The 21,943-nt window shown below is 47.9% G+C and overlaps 1 protein-coding gene across 2 annotated transcripts in view; it reads right to left on the reverse strand.

Annotated features, from left to right (window-relative positions):
* Positions 1–21,943, reverse strand: part of ABCG4 (ATP binding cassette subfamily G member 4) — a 40,859-nt gene that overhangs the window by 14,571 nt on the left and 4,345 nt on the right. For both annotated transcript variants that reach the window (XM_083588626.1, XM_083588625.1), the window contains exons 2-5: positions 20,511–20,749; positions 2,515–2,632; positions 1,740–1,872; positions 90–140 (exon numbers count right to left, since the gene is read on the reverse strand). In XM_083588626.1, coding sequence (XP_083444752.1) covers positions 90–140; positions 1,740–1,872; positions 2,515–2,632; positions 20,511–20,739 — 531 coding nt within the window. In that variant the 5' untranslated portion in view covers positions 20,740–20,749. The remainder of the gene's footprint in view (positions 1–89; positions 141–1,739; positions 1,873–2,514; positions 2,633–20,510; positions 20,750–21,943) is intronic.

The raw sequence follows: 21,943 nt of genomic DNA on the forward strand, positions 1-21,943 counted from the left end.
TCTTGCCATCATTACTTGATGAGGTCCAGCGTGGGGGGAATCACACACACAAATCTTGGCTTTCAAATGTAGGAAATGCGCAAACTCACCAGCTCCTTCTTGACTTCCTGCTTCTCGTTCAACTTCAGGTTGGCAGAAACCTGAGGAGGGAAGCGAAAATGTTCTTCTTAGGAAGTGATCTGAGCAGGTTAATGCGCATCCAGCGGCCTAATGAAGTCTAGTTTGCTGGGGTTCCTGCAAATGGTTGTTGGCATGAGTAAAAACAGGCCATTTGATGTCGGGTGATTGAAAAGCAGGTGTCCCTGTCCACCTGTGGATGTGAGGGGGGAGGCATCCTTTCTATCACCACCCCTGGAGTTTTACATGCTCAAATGAGAGCAGCTAGCTTCAGGACAGCCCAGGTCAAGGCCGGATTTAGGTTTGATGAGGCCCTAAGCTACTGAAGGTAATGGGACCCTTTATATGTCCAGCTGTCCTTTGTCAACAACAAATTGCTGCTGGTTTTTTGTGTTGAATACATGCTATATGGTAATTTATGGACCTAATAGGTATCTAAAGCCATTTGCACATGCAGAATTTAGGCACCCAATAATAGAAATGAGGAAACCAGTGATATTTTAGGGAGCAGGCTAGCAGGCGGGGCCCATGACTTACATCATAGGAGCCTACACAACACAAAACACTGTTGCTGTATGTAGGTTTTATTTCATTTGTTTTTTATCTTATATTTTGGATATGTACATCCAGGGTTTTTTTCTTTAATATTTTGGGGGCCCCCAAGAGAGTGGGGCCCAAGCTATAGCTTGTTTAGCTTATACGTAAATCCAGCACTGGCCCAGGTTTAAAAAAATGAGAACTGCCATAACTGCACCAGAGACAGAGCTGAGCTACATGAGAAATCAAAACCACATGGTGTTCTCCTGAACTGTGGAAGCATCATTTCTTTCAGGGATTCTCCCACATGAAGTAAATAAAAAAAACATCTTCCCATACTCAAAGTGGACGGTTCTAAACAGGCTTTCTCCCTGACACAAGAGATGGCTAAATCAGTTTCCAACCCCTGTCAGTCTTGTATGTGTTTATTCATAAGTTTATTCCATATTAATTTGCATATTAAAAATTTTTTTGGATGAAAATTCATTTATAAATAAGTATTTTAACCACAAGAGCTACATTTAGAAATATAAAGCAGGCATTTATAAGACGTATTTCTTGTTTTCCGTCAATAACTATATCACTTTTTTTAAAAAAAGCAAAACCTGAAGTATAATGGCATTCTGATCTGTAGCTACCCCAGGAGAAGCACATTAGGCAACTTTGCTTTGAAATTCACAGAAATCAAATTCCTGACAGAGCCTACTCTGAGGCACAGACAGTGACTGTTTGTTTAAATATGGGGCAAAACACTTAAACATTCCACCACAGAACCATGTCCCCGTTTACAAAATACAATGCTTAAAAACAATAAAACTGCAGTCCTCTGCAGTTTGAGGAGGAATGAGTCAGGAGGTGATGTACCAATAGGATCCTGACAATAATCTTCTCTCAGGCTATAAGCTCCAAAATGTGGAATCCATGAGGTGAAGTGGGTTGGGAAGAGAGCCTTTGATGTTGCCACCAGGGCGTGATTCTCTTCCATCTTGACCTCTGCACATCTCTGGAAGTCCAGATTCCTCCTAGGTTTCTCCTGGCACAACCCCCCACACTATCACCCAAATGTTTCCGGGACCCCTGCTCACCATCATAGCCTCGCGCACGGTGAGATGCGGCAAGAGCATGTCGTCCTGCATGATGTAGCAAGACATCTTCCGGAAGGTGCGCAGCTCCCTCTGCCGCCCATTCACGAGGATCTGCCCCTTCATGCCCGTCTCCCTGTAAACAACAACAGTGACCTGGGATGTTGGGAGTTGTGCTTTGGCAACATCTGGAAAGCCAGAGGCTCACCACCGCTTGAGCTACGTACATGGAGCTGGAAAGCCTGCATTGATCTCAGCTTGGAGGAAGGGAGAGGTCAAGGGCTGGGATAGATCTAGATGGGCTTTCCACAACCTGGAATTCTCTCTTGAGAGCTGGCGCCAACAGTCGACGTGGTTGGGCATTTGCCAATGACCCACACTCAAATAGGGGCCAAACTGACAAGACCCACCACAGTGAAGATGTGGGGGGGGGTCAGTGCTGGAGGAGCTCCGTGAAGGGTAAATTGGCCAGGGTCCTTTAAAACGTGGAGCCATCGCCCACTCCACTCACCCCAAACCATTGGCTACGCTGGCTGAGGATCCGCCTACTGGTCAAATTTGGCCCATGAGGGGCAGGTCAGATATAGGAAAAATAGTTCCCCACCCTGTTCTGGAAAAGATGATCCGTGTTCATCACGTGACATCAAACATCATGTGATATATGCTCATTACAGGACATAAATCTGACAATGCAACAACAGTGAAAGCAGGAGCTGTAAAGATCCCAATCCCTTCAGTTAAAAACATGCCTCTCTCTGAGGAAAGGGCATTGGCTCACCGGTAACCAGCCAGGAGGTTCATGAGGGTTGATTTCCCAGCTCCGGAAGGGCCCATGATCCCGATAAGCTCGCGGCGGCAAAACTTCCCAGACAGACATTTCAGCAGCGTCTTGTATCCTGGAAAAGAGGGAGGAAGGTGGGCAGGTTGCGAGGGCTGCCCCAGAAGTCAGAGAGCAGGAGTGGGGAAGCTGAGGGCCAGCCATTGCTGTGGGACTCCATCTTCCCCCAGCCCCAGGCAACATGAAGGGAGCTGGTGTCCAACAACATGCAGGGAAGACCTCAAGTTCCCCACCCATGTCTGAGAGACAGTGGAGGACACTCATGTTAGCATTTGGCGCATAATTTGGGATTGAGCAAGTTATGTGGCTTCAAACCTCCTTTATTACAATACCGAGTGACATCATTACAGTGGTACCTCTGGTTGCAAACGGGATCCGTTCCGGAGGCCCGTTCGCAACATGAAAGGAACGCAACCCGCAGTGGTGCGTCTGCACAAGCGCGTGACGTCATTTTGCACATCTGCACATGTGCGAGCGGCAAAACCTGGAAGTAACCCTTTCTGGTACTTCCAGGTCGCCGTGGGACTCAATCTGAAAAAACGTAACATGAAGCAAACATAACATGAGGTATGACTGTACACTCCATGGATAGGACTCGTGTGGCTCTGTGGTCTAAACAACAGTAGGTTGGAAGTTCAAATCCCCACGACGGGGTGAGCTCCCATTGCTCTGTCCCAGCTTCAGCCAACCTGGCAGTTCGAAAGCACACCAGTGCAAGTAGATAGTTACCTCTGTGATCCACATTTAACCCTCACAACAACCTTGTGAGGTAGGTTAGATTGAGAGTGATGGTGATTGATCGCCCAGTGAGCTTTTTGGCTGAGTGGGAATTTGAACCCTGGTTTCCCAGGTCCTCATCTGACATTCTAACTACTGCACTCACAATGGCTAACCCTGGTTGCTAAGAGTGAGCCTTGAGAAAGTGTGAGGCAGCGATAAGCAGGAATACCTTTTAAGCTTCCGATTTCCTGCCCAAACTAATGACTAGCAGAAACCATGCCCCAGTCACCACCCCATCCCAGCTCTGCGTAAATGAAGACGTACAATGACATTCTTTGCCAGCGCTATTGAGAAAGAGTTTAAAGAGAGAGAGGGAGCGAGATCTACGTCGCAAGGATCAGTGTCTGACTCCAGCTTTGTCTGTTCTTGCCAAATTTGCTCATCATTCTCGACTCCTGCAACCTTTCGCCCCACTAATCTCCTGGTATGTGCTATCGGAAGATGGACAGGCCATGAACAGATCCCATCAACCAAACAGCTGCCTCCCTGTCAGCAGATGGGACAAGAAGCAGAATCTATTGGGAAAGCAAGCTGGAGGGAACCACAAGGAGTTTTGGGAAAGGGGTGGGGGGTGAGGCAGAGTTTGCAAAAGTTCGGAGTTCAGAAGGCGTGTGTGTTGGGGCAACTCTGCGAGAACTTGGGGCCGTCCAAAGAAGCTGAATGTGGGAAGATTTAGGACAGATCAAAAAAAGGACTTCTTCACGCAGCACGGAGTTAAGCTACGGAACTTCCTTACCCACAGGAGGCAGCGATTAGGGCCAGGCAATATCTGATTTTCAACATCACGATATCTCACCAGCTAAACACTGCGATATACTGATATATTGCAATATCTGAAATAAGGGTGGAGCTATGTAGAGGCATTGGCTGGTGTCAGGGAACTGCCATCAGCTCAGAGGCGAGAGGTGGAAGGGCAGTTGTGTTATAGGGAACTTCCGAAAATCTTGTGAAGCAGTTCCTCGTCCGGCGAAGAGGAAAGCCCCACCTCCAGTGGAGAGGAGGTGCAGCAACCAGGGGATGCTAGGGAGAGCCTCAACACCGAGCCTGAGCAAACAGGAGAGGAGGGAAGTACCCCTTTGCCAGCGCCTGTTCTGTGCAGTAGGTTTTGCGCAGGGAGGGGTGGAGAAGGTTGGGGGTCACGCGACTGTTATGCTGGGGGAGGTGCAAGGACTGACCACTCCCAGATTCTGCTAGTGACTGAGCCAGAGATGAACTTACAACGCTCTTCGCTGTAAATAGTTTGCACTGAGAATAAAGCCTGGAAAAGACAGGTCAGAGTCTTGCCTGTTTACTCTCGAGCAACCACATCATCATCTGACAGCTGGCTTCACAGTTTCCCCCACATTGTGATTTATGCGTAGCACACAAAAATCATGATTCACAATATTTTGCCAGGTCAAAAATTATAAAACCAATATCATGATATGGACTTGAAACTAGTTTTGGACGATATATCGCCAAGGCCTAACACACACCACGATTCGCAATATATTGCCAGGTCAAAAACAATGAAACCAATATCACGGTATGGACTTCAAACTGGTTTGGGATGATATATTGATAAATCACCCAACCCTAGCAGCGGTTGCCACTAACTTGGATGGCTTTAAAAGATGATGAGAGAAGAGGGCTATAGATGGTTTCTAGCCACCATGGCTATGCTCTGCCTCCATGATCAGAGGCAGTCATGCTTTTGAAGGCCAGTTGCTGGAAACCACAGGAGAGGGAAATGCTCTTGTGTTCAAATCCTGCTTAGAGTCTTCCCACAGGCATCTGGGTGGCCCCTGTGAGAACAGGATGCTGGACTAAGTGTTAAGTTGTGGGTGAACATATCAGACGACACAGCAATTCTTCAAACAGCTCTTGTTTATTCACAGGCCAGAACAGAACTGAACTGAAGGGTTCAGTCAGCCTGCTTATATAGCGCTCCAGTACAATGTAACTGTAACAATTTTCTAAAACTATCCAATCACTGAACGTCACTTTCGACCCCTTATTTGCATAACTATCTACAGTATCCTCCTGCTGGCCCAGGGTGAGAACTTCAGTACATAACACTAAGATGGGCCACCGGCCAAACCTAGCAGGACTTTTCTTATGTTCTTAGTCCCAAGCAAAGCTCCTTTGCATCACCCTCCACTAGATTCTTGGGTAGGGGTCATGTCCCTTTCCTCACCCCTCCTCTATTTTAGTCCCTGTGCTTTTAAGTACCTGCCTAACAGGGATGCAGGAATTCGGCCCATGGTGTCATTCTCCAAACATGATAGGAAGCTGCCTTATACCGAGTCAGGCCTTTGGTTCATCTAGCTTAGTATTGGCTGCACTAACAGGCAGCAGCCTCCAGGGTTTCAGGAAAGGACTTTCCCAGTCCTGCCTGGAGATGCTGAGTGTTATGTACTGAAGTTCTCACCCTGGGCCAGATGGCAAGGCTCCACCTACACCTCTCTTACAAACTGCAGGCGTGGAGCCGAACCAAGCCTCTTCAGAGGGTCTGCCGGACTTCCCACAGACTCAGACCACTGCCATGCCTGACATTCTGCCAACTCCACTTGCGGAGGTTCCACCCACAGCAGCGGATCCAGGGAACTTGGTTTCAACGCCACCTAGGGTCGCGCCACAGCCTCAGCAAGAAACGGGCGGCCCCCCCAGACCTGGGTACTGCTCCCCGGTGGTCTGGCAGAGTTTCCAAGCGCCCAACTTATTTAAAGGACTATGTTGTTGGACATGTAATACTGTCAGTCTAATGGAAGTAGGTGAAACGTAACCGATATGCTTTTGTGCCTAATTGAACCATTACGTGTAGTGCTGTATATAAGAAAACCATTACGACTGTAACTAACGCCTTATCTCGGCGGGGAGGGGTGTTATGTACTGAAGTTCTCACCCTGGGCCAGCAGGGGGATACTGTAGATAGTTTTCACTCAGGTCCACTTTTGCAAATAAGGAATTGAATATGATGTTCAGTGATTGGATAGTTACAGAAAGTGGTTACTGTTGCGTTGTAGTGGAGCTCTATATAAGCAGGCTGGCTGAACCCTTCAGTTCAGTTCAGTTCTGTTCTGGCCTGTGAATAAACAAGAGCTGTTTGAAGAATCGCTGTGTCGTCTGATATGTTCACCCACAACTTGACACTGAGGATTGAACCTGGGACTTTCTGCATGAGCAAGTGCTTCAGACCTTTCCACCATTGCATCCTCTCCTTACTCTGAGGAAAGCTTTACCTGTTGAACTGCTTCTGGCAAAGCAGCTGTTGCCTGGAAGCATTCTCAGCAAAGGAATTCTTTGGGATTAACAGAGGCTGCATGCACACCACACGCCAAATAAATAATAATAATAATAGTTGTTGTTGTTATTATTATTGGTGCACATGGCTTCCCCAAAGACTTCTGGGAGCTGTAGTTTACCCCTCACAGAGCTACAATTCCTAGCACCCTTAGGCTACTGTTTCCCGGCTCCTTTGCGGAAAACCACTTGCTTTAAATGAACCCTAGCTTTAAAATTAAATTCAAAATTTAAATGTAGAGTGTGTCCACAGCCTAGCTCAGAAGACCAAGGCGTGATCTTTGGTACAGGGAGTAAGGGAACACACGTTGGTTCCTAGTCTAGTTCATCAACCGCTCCTTCCTGTCTTGAAACAGTCCAGACCAGGCCTAGCGAGGAGGTGTGCAGCGCTTCAGGGAACGCCCAGCCCCTAAACGGAGAACTTGAATCAATTTTGGATGCTATGCTGAGTTCCAGGAAGGGAGCCGAGGTCAGCAGGGCCCATCTTCCTCCTGCAGATGGACCGGCAGATTTTGGCAGAATTTCAAGATGACCTGATACCAACCGCAATATGGAAAGCAAAACAGGGGGATGGATGAGCCAGACAGAGCAAGCGGCTGGAACACAGGGAAGCTGCCTTGTACTGAGTCAGGCCGCTGGAACATCTACCTTAGTCTTGTCTACACCGACCAGCAGTAGCTGAAATATACTCGGAGTCGAGAGTGGATTTCATGCTCTTTATTCGGTTCATAGTGGTGAGGAGGAATGGAAGTTCCCCCAGAATGTCTGCTTTATATACATTATTTACACAATGGGCCCCACATGATTGGCTAATTCCGGGATTCTCCTGTAGGCCAATCAGGTTGTGGATTCACTTCCACCTGGATCTGGATTGGGTGGCTCCTGCGGACCAATCAGACTGCTGCATTCTGAATCCTATTGTTCTAGGACCAATCAGACTGCTGCATTTTGGATCCTATTCAACTCAGTACATAACAGTAGCTCTCCAGGATTTCGCACGCACTACTGGGCATGTGGCCCCCTCCCAGAGACTTGCCCAAGGCAAATATGGCCCTTGGGTCAAACAGTGTTAGCTGCCCCTGCTGTAAACACTTCGGCTGTGTACCCACGATGCTTTAAAGCACATTCTTTCCCTCAAAGGACTCTGGGTACTGGAGTTTACCCCTCACAGAGCTCCAGTTCCCAGGACCCTTAAACCACACTTCCCAGAAACCTTTGAGGGAAAGAGCGTCCTTCGAATGTGTTTTAAATGTACACCATGTAGGTTGACTTGGTGAGTTTCACCCCATGGCTCACGATTCTTACAGCTTCCAGGAGACGCACCTGGCACCATTGCTGCCAGTCTTGAGGTGCCAGGCTAGGCCTTTGGTTAATTAATATTGCCTCCTATGGTGGGGGCTGTCTTTTAGTGGGCTGGGTAGGAGGAGTTGTCTTCACCGATACGTTACTGGATAAGCTTTTTAGGTCTTGGTTGTTTTCAAACGTTTTCACGGTGTTTAATTGCTTCCGTGCGTTACAGTTTACTTTGTCAAATCACATGGAGATTTTATTTCATTTTGTACGAGGCAACGGATACGTGTTAATAACAATAATAATTAAAAACACCAGTGCCACACTCCAGAATGAATAAAAGAATATAAATTAAATAAGGACCAAGGAGAGATGGAGGCTGCGTCATTAATACGTCTCCTGTGGGTTTTGTTTTGCTAATTAGCAGGCCCACTGAGCCACTTTGAGGATTGGGGAAGGTTGCTTTGGGAAAAAGTGATTAATCTTTTATTCTCCTGCCCTTCCCCCTGCGCACATTACCCCTGAACCTGCAACTAGATGTGTGAGGAGGGAGAACATAAGAAGATCACAAGATCCCTGCTGGATCAGACCAATGACCCTTCTAGTCCAGCATCCTCTTCTCACAGCTACCGCCAAGACGCCTTTGACAGGAATTGATAAGGCCATAGCTGTCAACCTTTCCCTTTTCTTGCGAGGAATCCTATTCGGAATAAGAGAATTTCCCTTAAAAAAAGGGAAACGTTGACAGCTATGGATAAGGCACTTGATGAAGGGCCCTTGCAGAATCCAGCCAGGGGGAGCCAGATTTTTTCAGACTCGCCTGATGCAAGATCCACACGGCAAATGTTTTTTAGGATCCTCGCTTAGACTCCTGTCTACTGCAGACGCATGCACAGAGGAAGACATCGTTGAACAACTTGGCTACTTTGCAATGTGCTTAAAATAAATAAATAAATCAGCAGCTGTGAAGTTAGTACCACCGCTAGAGGGCTCCACAAGACCACAGCTCTATTCAACTTTGGTCTGCCCTCCAGAAGGTTTTCTATTTTGCAGGAGGGATATTGGAACTTCTAAGTTTGCACAGTTAAAGTGGATTGAAATGCTCTGTCCCTCTAGCGCAACAAGCCCACTTAGGAAACGAAAGAATGTGGCAGAGAAATGTATTGGAAAATGTGGGTGGAATGAATGATTAAAGGAGGATACATTAACACCCTGCAAGCAAATCAGGATATATCATTATTGTCATATAACCACCCTGTAAACAAATCAGAACAAACGCTCAATGAAGAATGGACACAATCTAACCCTTGCATGAACTTTGTGCAAGTGAATAAGAATGAAGGCTCAATAAATCGGACATCTGAAGGGACCCTCAAAAGGGTTAGGGCAGATCCGCAACATTTCATTCGAAGCACATTCAAAGCATCCTCACATTAATACTGTTCACCTGGGTGAAAACTATCTGGTCAGCCTTTTCTTTGTTTAAGAAATTACTGTACCTTTTGCTCTATAGGATGCACTTTTCCCCGTCCAAAAATGAAGGGGAAATGTGTGTGTGTCCTATGGAGCGAATGCAGGCTCCTTGCCTTCAGCGATAGCAACGCGAAGCCTCTGAAGCGCAGAGGGAGAGCTCCCCCTGCGCTTCGGAGGCTTCACGTTGCTTTCGCTGAAGCTGCCTGAAGCCCCTGGAGTGCAGGGAACTCCCGCTGCGCTCCGGGGGCTTCAGGCAGCTATCCGCAAGCCTTTGGAGTGCAGCAGGAGTTCCCGCTGCGCTCCGAACTCCGAAGGCTTGCAGATAGCTGCCTGAAGCTTGGAGAGTGAGAGGGGTCGGCGCACACCGATCACTCTTGCTCTCCAGGCTTTGCTTCGCTGGAGAGTCTCTGCACAGTTTTCCCTCTCTGCGCAGCGCCCCTTCAGTGAAGTGGGAGGAGAAATGGAAGGGGCTCTGTTTCTCCTGCCGCTTCGCTGAAGGGGCGCTGAGCAGAGAGGGGGAGAATTCCCCCCCCCCGTTCTCCCCCTATCGTCCAGTGCGTCCTATGGTCCGGTGCGTCCTATAGAGCAAAAAATACGGTATTTGAAACTTCTGTTGTCTCTCCTAATCCTATTTGCCTTTGTGGGTTTGACTTCCCTTCCTAGACAATTAAATCTCTCTCCTTTTCTCTTTTTCCCTGATGGTGTTAAGCTTTCCCTTCTCCTTTTGTCTCAGAGCGATGCATCTTCTCAATTCCTGTACAGCGCCTGGCACATACGAGCTGTTTTACAAATAATACGTGAGCTCAGTTAGGCTCTACCTCTGAGCCCTCAAACCTACCCCTGCTCTGTCTCCTGGCCCACCAAGGCTTCCTGCCTTCACTAAGCTCCACCCACACACTGAGACTCCACCCACTTCTCCCCAGGCTCCTCCCCTGAGCCTCAGAAGACCTGGCAAAGTCACTCCTACTTGCACCCACCAGATCAATGTCCGACAGTGACCTGCTTAGTATACACCCAGCAACATGCAGAGAGCAGCTGCTAATCGTGCTTAGCATTACTAAGGGCTTAAGTGTCCAATTAGCGTTAGCTTTTTTTCTTTTTCTTTTTTGCTTGCTGGAGAAGTTTAATGACATGTGACTAGCAGCAGGTTGTCACTCTAGAAAAGTCATTGGTGGAAGTCAATGTTTGTTTTCCTTTTTAGTGTTAATATTATTAATTTGTAGGATTCGGATTTTTTTTTATATGCTTGTTTTTGTGTATTGTTATTTTTTGTTTTTTGTTGTTGTGTGGAAAATACTAATAAAATTTACTATTAAATAAATAAAAAGAAAAGTCATCCCTTTAGAAAGAGAGTCTGTAGCATGAAGGAACTGGGGAAGAGACATAGGTCAGTGGTACAACATGTGCCTAGCATGCAGAAGGTCCCAGGTTCAATCCCTGGCCTCATCCCCAGCGAGGGCCGGGAAGGTACCCACTCTGAAGCCTTAAGAGAACTGCTGCCAGTCAGTGTAGACAATATTGAGCTTGGTGGACAATATTGAGTGTAGACAATATTGAGCTCGTTTTGATTTGGTATACAGCAGCTTTCTATTATCCAAACTGATAGTTGTGGAGGGAGGTGAATGCTTATTGAGAAGACAGGGGTTTAGGAAACAGTACAAACCATTGCATTGTTACTCAGAATATTCCATAGTAAATGTGTTTAAGAATCTCTATTAAAGAGAGTGACAGGCAGACATTCCTATCATGGGCGTAGCCAGGTTTTTTGATGGTGGGGGCAGGCTTTTGTTAGGGGGAGAGAACCTCAGATTTGTATTGATTTGGGTGGGGGCAGCTGCCCCCCTTGGCCACATCCATGATTCCTATCAATCCTATTGCTATTACAATGAATATACCTGTGAATTTAGGGTTAGGGTTCACGAGTCCCTGCTCTCCAAGACAGCTAAGCAGGTGTCTTACTCTGCTGGGCCAACATTTTGCCAGTGCGAAGGGCGTGGAAGCTACACAAATTAGGCTACTCAGCAGGCCTACCATGTTCCTGCCTGACAAAGAATTCTGTTGGATTCCAAAGCTTTCGTCTTCTCCTTTCTCAACTCCAGATGGATTAGTCAAAGGTTATGACCTAACTCTCTGTGGGGCAAGAAGGTAGCAACTGTGTCCATTCTCAACGAATATTGCCTTCATTGATCAAACAACATTTCCTTCCACACTTGGCATTTTGTCTGGAATTGCCATCCTGAACTTACTGACTTTTTATTAACAACCAGAGGGCTTAAAGACTTAACTTGCAAACAGGCCATTTGCAACAATTTATTTATTTGTCAGATTTCACCAGGAAAGGGTAAATCTGGATTAGAAGGGAATATGCCATAAGGATGACGCAAAAAATAAATAAATGCACATCTGAGGAGCAACCATCCCATAATAGAGGCCCTCAGTTGTTGCCAGTCTGTTGTATTTCAGGTTCTTCTTGTGTGGCTCCCTTCTCCAAAACCCCACGACTTGATTAGTGGCAATTAATTCACAATAAAGCACAACTGCAGCATCAGCCTGTCTCAGTAGAGAAAACTCTACTGAGGTTTCAAAGGTCCTAGTGTAGTAATGTCCTGATTGCCCCTTCTGCCCTGTTGATTGCTTCCTTTCAGGGTGGCTGGGGATTAATCAATTGCCCCTTAATTAATCAGTTCTTGTTCCCTGTGGGGAGGAAACTTTAATTACTGATGTCATCCTCCCCTCCCCACCCTCTTTCAATGGCAAAGTTGACAAATGAAATAGCAGGATTTTACAATCAAAGGGGGAGGAATGAAAAAAGAGAGGAAATCAGATATTAACGCTCCCCCGAATGGTGAACAGAAACTGACTAATTATGTGGCAATTAAGGAGCATTAAGATGCAATCAATCATTTATCCCATCCCTGCATGGAAGGGAAGCTGATAAAAGTAACAGAAGCTGAAAAGAGGAAGCTTCTAATTAAGTTCTTTGGAGACTTTGCTGAACGCAACTTATTTCTGAGCAAACATTAGAGATGGGCTTTGGCAGAAGCACTGCTGTAGAAAATAGCGCTATATTAAGTGCCTTGCAAAACCAGCCATTTAATTCCACTTCCAGTCGATGGTGGAAATGCAGTTCATCAGCAGCACCAAAGTATGTAACGTGGAAGCCACCAACTAACTGCGCTAGGGGACAAGAAGGAAATTTGTGCCTTTTCCTCCCTTTATGTGACTTGGCTCACTGCCGTGAGTTAGCTCAAGTTATTTCCTAGGGAAGCAACTTTCTGCAGTGCGCCAACTCTCGGTGGCGTGCTGTGGACCAGGCTGAGTTATGCGGCCCTACGGTTGCCTAGCAACTGGGATGTGCTTTCCCACAACCCCTTGCAAGTGGCAAAATGGCTGCCCAGGGAAACAGCACAAGGGGAAGACATGTGGGGAGGAAAGAGGATGATACAGGCAGAGGGGCCCGAGTATAAGGGGTGAGGGAGTAAGAGCACAATTGCAGGATGAGGTACACAGCTGCAAGGCAGGTGAATGAAGATACGGCAAACTCAGACTCCATCCAGGTTGTTCTGGTGGCTGAGGCCGGCCCTGACATTTGGAAATATTTGCCCCAGCGCTTTTCTTGTCTTGCAAAACGAACCCCAAACCACAAGCATCACTGGGAATAAAGAATAAGTTTGCCAATTCCAGCAAATACGAAGCATGGTTTTCCTGCCTTTGACCTATTTTGAAAAGATGATGCTCCCTACGGGAGGGCTGAATTAAAAAATAACATGAAATTTAGGGTTTCCACCCATCCAACCAAAATGCTATAAAGAGAGACCCTTAACCCCCACCTGAGGCATTTAAAGGGTATGGAATGCTGAAACCCAGGACTGGAGGGAAACATTATCAAAGACACAATCCCAAATATTTTCATGTTTTCACAATAATTGTTATATCAGGTTTATTAACAGTCACCCAACTGGTCACCTGGGGCGAGTAAAGCTTATTGCATGGGACCAGGCTGGAAAGGGATCTATTACTATTCTAGGAGTTTGCCTAGGAAAGCTTTCCTTGCCAGAGCCTGTTCCATGTTTGAAATGGTATCTGGAATTTTAACAGCTGAACATGAATGCCTTTCAATGACAAACTGTATCAGTGGTGGGTTGGGCACCTCTGCGCAAGAAACTGTACTCAGTGAGAAGTCATGCCACGTAACAGGAAGGAAGGGGCATTTGAGCACAAATATCCCTGCCAGCATTTTGCTAGGGAAGTCCAGTAGGTTAGGAGGATGGCAGATTTATAATCCACCTAATCTGATCTCTCTTTTGCAGATCCCATCCCCTGAATTCTAAAACCTCTTTCTCTGCCTCGCTAATCTTGACTTCTGAAGGGATCCTGGCACAGTAACCCTGTGAAAACAAGCTGGGGAAATTTCCATCCAAGCCATTCTCATATGCTGAGAACGTAGAGGTGAAAAACAGATAATAATAATAATAAAAAGCAGTGAAATTGGATTTGAAGTGTGTGTGTGTGTGTGTGTGTGTGTGTGACTAGAAATCTGAATCCGTATTTATTTCCATTCTGAATCAAGGCACTTCAAGGGGAGGTAAGAAATTCACTTCATTATCACTTCATTTCACGGTAACTCCACAATACAATAAAAAATTCTTTCTTTCTTTCTTTCTTTCTTTCTTTCTTTCTTTCTTTCTTTCTTTCTTTCTTTCTCCCCCCCCCCCTCTGTGTATAACCGCTTGCTGCATATATTGCAGCCATGAACCTCCTAAACAGATTTGTCACCTGGGCAAAAGCCTGCCCCAAATCCTCTTTTCTGACAACCCCCCAGATGTCTGTCGCTATGCAGTGCCATAAGGAAAACCGCTCTGCACATCCTCAAAGAAAGCTCTTCCTCCCTCCCAGCCCCCATCCCTCGGCAAAGCTGAGCCCCGACACTGAAAACAGGTTCTGGGGCAAACCCCTATACTTCAGACTAAGCCCCAGAGCTTAGACACAGAACCACTGAGCTACACTCATGCAGGCAATGGCTCTTTTTGGTTTGAAGAGGGGGAAGGGGGAGAGAGGTGGACTGGGGGGGAAGGGAAAACAACAAACCAGTAGATTTTAATCTGCGAGCGATTGCAAGAAAACCCAGGGAAAAAATAGGAAGGACTCTCTCCCCCCGCAGCATGAGAGAGATGCCGCTGGCCTGCCACTCAGACACGATTGCGGCGCAGAGCAGTGTGGTTACTCGAGTTCATTGACTGCCAGTAACCTCCGCCTGCCTTGAGCTCAGCTGCTGCAAATCTAACTCAGCTCAGGCAATGCCAGGGAGGGCATTCTTCTCGGCAAGGTTTGCTTCCTCTTCGTCTTCCTTTCAGCCAAGACCAGGGTCTGGTTGATGGGGCCTGATCCCCCAGAAAGAAAGAGCACCTCCCCCAAACCTTTCACAGAACAGTAGGGATGGCTTTCCTCCACCCGCTCCTTCCCCAGGGGGCTCTGCACTAATCCAGACAAGGGTCTTTGCTTGCAGCTGGGGAAGTCTGCCATCAGTGCAACTCAGACCTTCTGCACGCATACTGCAGTGTGCAGGAATCGCAATCTCGGGTCAAGGGTTGAAGCTCAGCGGTTTTGCATGCAAAAAATTCCAGGTCCAGTCCTCAGCATCTCCAGAGAGAATTCTCCCTGTCTGAGAACATGGGTAGGCAAACTAAGGCCCAGGGGCCGGATCCGGCCCAATCGCCTTCTAAATCTAGCCCACAGACAGTCCAGGAATCAGCGTGTTTTTACATGAGTAGAATGTGTCCTTTTATTTAAAATGCATCTCTGGGCTATTTGTGGGGCATAGGAATTCATTCTCCTCCCCCCTCAACCATGGGCCGGTCCACTGTCCCTCAGACCTTGTGAGGGGCTGGACTATATTTTGAAGGAAAAAAAGGGGAAAAAAACCAAATTCCTATGCCCCACAAATAACCCAGAGATGCATTTTAAATAAAAGCACACATTCTACTCATGTAAAAACACCATGCAGGCCCCACAAATAACCCAGTAATGCATTTTAAATAAAAGAACACATTCTACTCATGTAAAAACACGCTGATTCCCGAACCGTCTGCTGGCCAGATTTAGAAGGCGATTGGGCCGCATCCCGCCTTGGGCCTTCGGTTGCCTACCCCTGGCTTGAATCATAGAATTGTAGAGTTGGAAAGGACCACAAGGGTCATCTAGTCCAACCCCCTGCAATGCAGGAATCCTTTGCCCAACATGGGGCTCGAACCCAGTGGTTAAGAGTGGTGGACTCGTAATCTGGGGAACCGGGTTCGCATCTCTGCTCCTCCACATGCAGCTGCTGGGTGACCTTGGGCTAGTCACACTTCTCTGAAGTCTCTCAGCCCCACTCACCTCACAGAGTGTTTGTTGTGGGGAAGAAAGGGAAAGGAGAATGTTAGCCGCTTTGAGACTCCTTCGGATAGTGATAAAGCGGGATATCAAATCCATTCCCTGAGATTGAGAGTCTTCTGCTCTACTGACTGAGCTGCCAGGGTGCAGTCAGTGGACTTCTTCCAGGAACGCAGGAACTTGTCCCGATTCGAATCCATTGGCCCACCAAGTTCAATACTGCCTGCACTAACCGGCAGCACCTCTCCAGGGTTTCAGACTAGGGAGTCTCTCCCAGCCCTAACCTGGAGTTGCCAGGGATTGAACCTGCAACCTTCTCCTTGCAAACCAGATGCTCTACCGCTGAGCTATGGCCTTTGCCCTAAAAAGCAACACAGCACAGCATGGACAGAGGGGGTCATACAACCGTCAAGGCAAGCACAGGCAAGCTTTTTACGCAAAACGCAAATTATTCCCACCAGCCTTCTCGCCTTAGGGATGGCATGCAGCAAGGGGTCAAATCTCTCCCATATAACTTGACCCGGGCTAGGTGGAGAGAAGGGATCCAGCTGACGCTCAGCATTTATCAGGGGCAGTGGAGGAAGCTGCTTCTTCAAGGGCTCCACAAAGTCAATCCCAAGTAGGATTAACCTGGATCTTACTGGCTTAAGGCAGAGCCAAACTCCTTTGGGCTCAGCAGATAGAGAACTGGCCGCTGTCTCTCAAGCCATCCCTTCCCTCTTCCCTAAAGCTGAAGCAATGGGATAAACATTCGGGGACAGGGAGGGGGGAACCGCTGAGTGCAGGATTGCGCAAGCTGTGACCTGCCAAGCCAAAGGCAGCCTGTCACTGTCAGCCACTGGGGCAACTTCCTTACTGCTCTATTGTCTGCAGTCCTGGATGAGTGGCCAAGCCAGGAGGGCCATCCAAGCCCTGGTTGGGGTACTGTGCGTGGCTAGCAAGCGCATTTGACAGGGTCGCCTATGCAAGTTGCACTAGTAGATAAGGATTAACAGGTGGTTCTCCAGAACGACATGCTTCTGAACAGAGTGTGCGTGCACATGCACACTTTGGGCACTTCCCTGGTGGTGCTACCCAGCATTGAATTGGAGTAAACGGCGATCAGGTTTTCCATGGATTGCTGTGTGCTCCGATTAAGCGCTATAGAGCAGGCTTTCGGGGAGAGGGACAGTGGGGAAAAGACAAAATCACTTGGACCTGTGCTTTTTAAGCATGGGACAAGCAGAGGTGTTGATGACTCCTCAGTGACAGACCATCTGCTTGGCATTCAGAAGATGCCAGCATGGCTGAAACCCTGGAAAGTCGCTGTCTGGTCTGCGTAGACAATACCGAGCTATATGAAACAATGGTCTGACTCTGGTTGCATTTGCCTCATACATTCAAAGCACAAGGCTTCACTCCACACAAAAAAGAATCATGGGAACTACAGTTTGCCCTGTGGAGCTTTGATTCCCACCCCCTGGCAAACTACAGTTCCCAGGATTCTTTGGGAGAAATCATGCGCTTTTAATGTACAGTGTGGATGTGACCTCCGTATAAGTCAGCTTCCTATGCTCTCAATGCTCCCTTCCTTGAGCTCAGCACCCTTTGGCGCTGCCCCATGCTGGCGTGCTCTTAACCTTATGCTTTCCAAAGAAAATGCCTTCTTTTGGGGGCTTTGCTATGGGGGGGGGGACCTGGTGATTGGCATTCCATGCAGAGGAGCTAATTAAGGCAGGCCACCACCTCCCACCTGCCATAACCCTCCCCCGGCTTTCTGCAGCACTGATTTATATGCGCGGAGCAACGGTGCCGCCTACGCAGGAGCAGGCTCCCCAGAGAGCTCAGAGAAAGAGAGGGAAAGATGCCCGTGGCTGGGGCAGGAAACAGATGCTAAATTTATCTCCTTATCATCACGTGTTCTTGCCTGGCATCAAGGCCTCCGATCTTCGGGGAGACGGAGCAGAACAAGGCATGCCTTCAGGTGGGGAGTCCCCATCCCAGAGGCAGAATTCCTGACTCTGGAGCTTCGTGGGGTGTGGGACCTCTCTCACCATTGTGGGTTGTGCAAAAATGCCAGAGCCCTGTGTGGGAACACAGCTCAGGTGGATCAAGGGCTGGGGACCTGTAGCGCTCCATCTCTGTTCATGCAGGAGAAGGCTATCGGTGGTTGCTAGCCAGGATGGCGATACTCTGCCTCCATGGCCACTGGCAGAAATGCTTCTGAATACCAGTCAATGGGATTCTCAGCACCCTTAACAGACTACAGCTCCCAGGATCCTTTGGGCAAAAGCCATAGCTTTGAAAGTGGGATCACGGTTCTTTAAATATGTAATGTACATGGAGTGTAGCTTCTTTTAACAAGGCACACTAAGGATTGAATTCGGAGACCACCTGCATGCAAAACAAGGGTCTCTGCTCCCCAAACGGTTGGCTAAATGGCAAAGGAGGAACAAACTGACAGTTTTGGACTTGGACACATAATAATAATAATAATAATAATAATAATAATAATAATAATATATTTATTTATACCCCGCCCATCTGGCTGAGTTTCCCCAAGCCACTCTGGGCGGCTTCCAATCAAGTGTTAAAAACAATACACATGAGAACATTAGAAGAGACCTGTAGCAGGATCAAACCAAAGGGGCCATTTAGGAGAAGGGGGATGGCTCAGTGGTAGACCACCTGCCTTGTGCACAGAAGGTGCCAGGTTCAATCCTTTGCATCTCCAGGCATGTATGGGAAAGACCCTTGTCTGAATGCCTGGAGAGCTGCTGCCAGTCAGTGCAGGCAACACTGAGGTAGATGGATCAATGGTCTGATAGGCAGTGTCCTATGTTCCTCATAGAGCATCCTCCCCACCCCAATGGCCAACCATTGTGGCAAGCCCATAAGCAGAATATGAGCTTAACTGCCCTCTCCAACAGTTGCTGATCATAGAATTGTAGCGTTAGAAGGGACCCCAAGGATCATCTAATCCAACCCCTGCAAGGCAGGAAACCGGTCCACAGCCATCCCTGGCTGGGCTCGAACCACCAACCTTCCAGCTGACAGCCAGATATTGTGAGCCATTGTGCCACAGGATGGCATGGTGCTTTTAATACTAGAGGTGATGCAGCTGCCGTTGGTCATTACTGATAGCCTTACTCTCCATGAATTTGTCTAATTCCCCTTTAAAATGATCTAATCCCCCTTAAAAGCTATCCCACATTGATAGCCATTGCTACATCTTGGGGTAGCAAATTCTACAGCTTCCCTATGCGCTGAGAGAAGAAGGCCTTCCTTTAGTCTGTCCTGAGTCTCCCATCCTTCAGTTTCATTGGATGGATCCCACTGGATTTTATCATCATCATCATCATCATCATCATCATCATCATCATCATCTCACCCTTCACCCTGAGGTCCCGGGGTAGGTTACAAGATGAAAAGTGCTATGCACTGAACCAGCCATTTCAGCTACTGGTTAGGTTACAGTCCAACCCTATGATTTGATTTACTTAATAGTAAGTCTCCCTGAGTTCAGTGGGATTTATTCCCAAGTTAAATGTGCACAAGATGGCAGCTTTAGTTGCCAACAACCTTGTTTACAAAAGCTAATATATCCACTGGCGTTGGCAGGTAGGTGATAGCTAAGGTCTTGTAAGGCTTGCTTGCAAGACCTTAGATTCAAGCTATCAAGCAAATCCATCAAAGTGTCTAAATTCTCTCATCACCTAGGTTGCTGTCTCCTTTCCCAGAAAGCTGGGCAAGAGACGAGCGGGTTTTACAAGGGAGCATAATGCCTCTAATTGCTGTTGAACCTTCACAAAGATCTTCTTTCTTGGAGGGTTCCAAAAGTGAGCTGCTGTGCTTTTGCCAATTCCCCCCCCCCTTCACCACCCTCAATTTCTAGTCCCTTCTCTTTCCATTGCACATAAGGAACCATCCCTCGATTTCAGAAGTTCAGGTGAAAGTGCTGATGCTTATGTAGCCAAAAATGGCGCCACCCATGCTCAACTGGTTTAAAGAAAAACCAAGATTTGAAAAAAAGCAAACAAACCCGCAATAAAACTATAGGGCAGGCATGTCCAAATCTGGCCCACCAATCAGTTTAATCTGGCCCCTGTGGCAGTTTATTCCCTGGGGTAAAATCCTAAAAAATCCCCAAACAACCTCAAAAAGGTCAACAACTTTGGTCGGCCCCCACAGCCCTTCACTTCATCAAATCTGGCCCTCTTTGAAAAAAGTTTGGACAGGGAGAAAACTTCAAGGCGGGAACCCCAAAACAGCAGTCTAATGAGGACTTAGCATGCTTGGTGGGCATGCAATGGTGGCTGACTTATGGGGCGGGGGGTGGTGGAAGGGAGTGTCCCAACTAATGGGAACACTCCATGCTGCAACATTTTGTTGCAGGTCTTCTTTCCTATATCACTTAAGCAAACACTGACGCCTCCCAGTTCGCATTCAGGAAGAAAGAGAAGACAAGAAATATGTCCTAACTAGCCAGTAAGCAGGCCAGGCTGTTCCTGTGACTCAGAGGCAGATGTAGCTTAGTTTGGTACATTAGTCACAATTCTCCACACGCTTCTTCCCATTATATTCCTGCTTAAGAGGGACGCCAGCACATCACATCTATGCACACACATGCACACGTGTGCATGCGTGTGCATAGATGTTTGCACACACAGAGCCACGAGGGGCCATGGAAGGAAAGACTTAGAGGAAAAGCAGTGGGCCCCAATTCACACGTGTGCACAAAAGCCAGGAGAGCATCCTACCTCTCTTCCGCCACCAGGAGCCCTCCCGGACGGAATACGACAGGTCGACAAACTCAATGTCCACAGCCGAGCGCTTGGGCAAGTGGGAGAACCGCTGGGCTTCCGTGATGTGGTTCTCCACCTTCTTCAGGTGGGTGGTCAGGAGGGGAGCATCTTGCGAGCCGGAATTGCACACCGTGTCCTCCAGGGCGATGGAGACGCATGCGGGGTCAAGGCTCTTCTCGGCCATCGCCACTGAACTGCAGAAAAAGGGATGGAGGCATCAGGAAGCTGTTGGGCTAGAAGTGTCTCACTTACTCACTCTCTTACGAAATCCAGAACATGAGCCCATAAGAGGGGCCTGGCTGCTGGATCAGGCCAATGGCCCATCTAGTCCAGCATCCTGTTCTCACAGTGGCCACTCAGATGCCCATGGGAAGCCCACAAGAAGGCCCTGAGTGCAACAGCGCTCTCCCCTCGCCAGCTATAAATATTTCACAGCAACAGCAAGGTAATGAATAAGTCTCTTGGGTTGGGTACTTCCATGCTATGTTGGTTAATTCTTGTTCCCACCTCCTGTTCTTCGATAGAGGACCTAACTCTTGACAGCTCTTCATCCCTGGATTCTACATCTACGTAAGAAGAATGTAGAAAAGAGGAAACTGAGAGGAGACACGATAGCCACCTTCCAATATCTCACATGGAAGAGGGAGTGAGCTTGTTTTCTCCTGCTCGGGAGGGTAGGACCCAAACTAATGGATTCAAGTTGCAAGAACGGAGATTCTGATTTTTTCTTCAAAGTTGGCCAAGTTAGTGACCATCGCTGCCCCTTGTGGAAGCGACTTCCATAGTTTAAGCGTGGACAAAGGCTTCCTCCTGTCAGTCCAGCGTTCAGCTTCGCTGGATGTTCCCGATATCTTTGTGACCAGAGATGGCGAAGACTGATTGCCTTGCACCCCTGAGCTATGGGCCATCTTTCCTCCCTGCACAGAGACACCTGCTTGCTCCTATGGCCTCCCCCGCCCCCCCCATCCCTTGGAGCACCAGAGGTCTGAAAGCCAGCAGTCACTTACTTCGTGTTTCAATAATGCATAGGCCTCCTATTATTATTCTTTCTACTGCCTCCTGGGCCCAGCTCCTAGGCTGAGGCAGCAGAACAGAAATGGTCTCCTGCTTCCCATTGTGTCCCCAATTCCCCCCCTGACCCCGCCTCCAGGTATCATAATCTCCTCTCTGCCAACTAGGGAAAAGAACAAGAGAGGAGCGTTGGCCATTTTTTTTTGTAGAGAAATAACCAAGAGGGTATGCTGTGACCCACCAAAGGTCCCAAGGAAGTCCATAGCTCCCCCCTTATTGCTTTGAAAACATCTTGCCCACGACACAGAGGCAGGGCTTCTCCTAAATCAGGGTGGAAAACCTGAGACCCAAATGCAGCTATCCAGGCCTTTTTGCCT

Source organism: Podarcis filfolensis (genome assembly GCF_964270895.1).
Source record: "Podarcis filfolensis genome assembly, chromosome: 15".
In the NCBI taxonomy this organism is placed as follows: Eukaryota; Metazoa; Chordata; class Lepidosauria; order Squamata; family Lacertidae; genus Podarcis; species Podarcis filfolensis.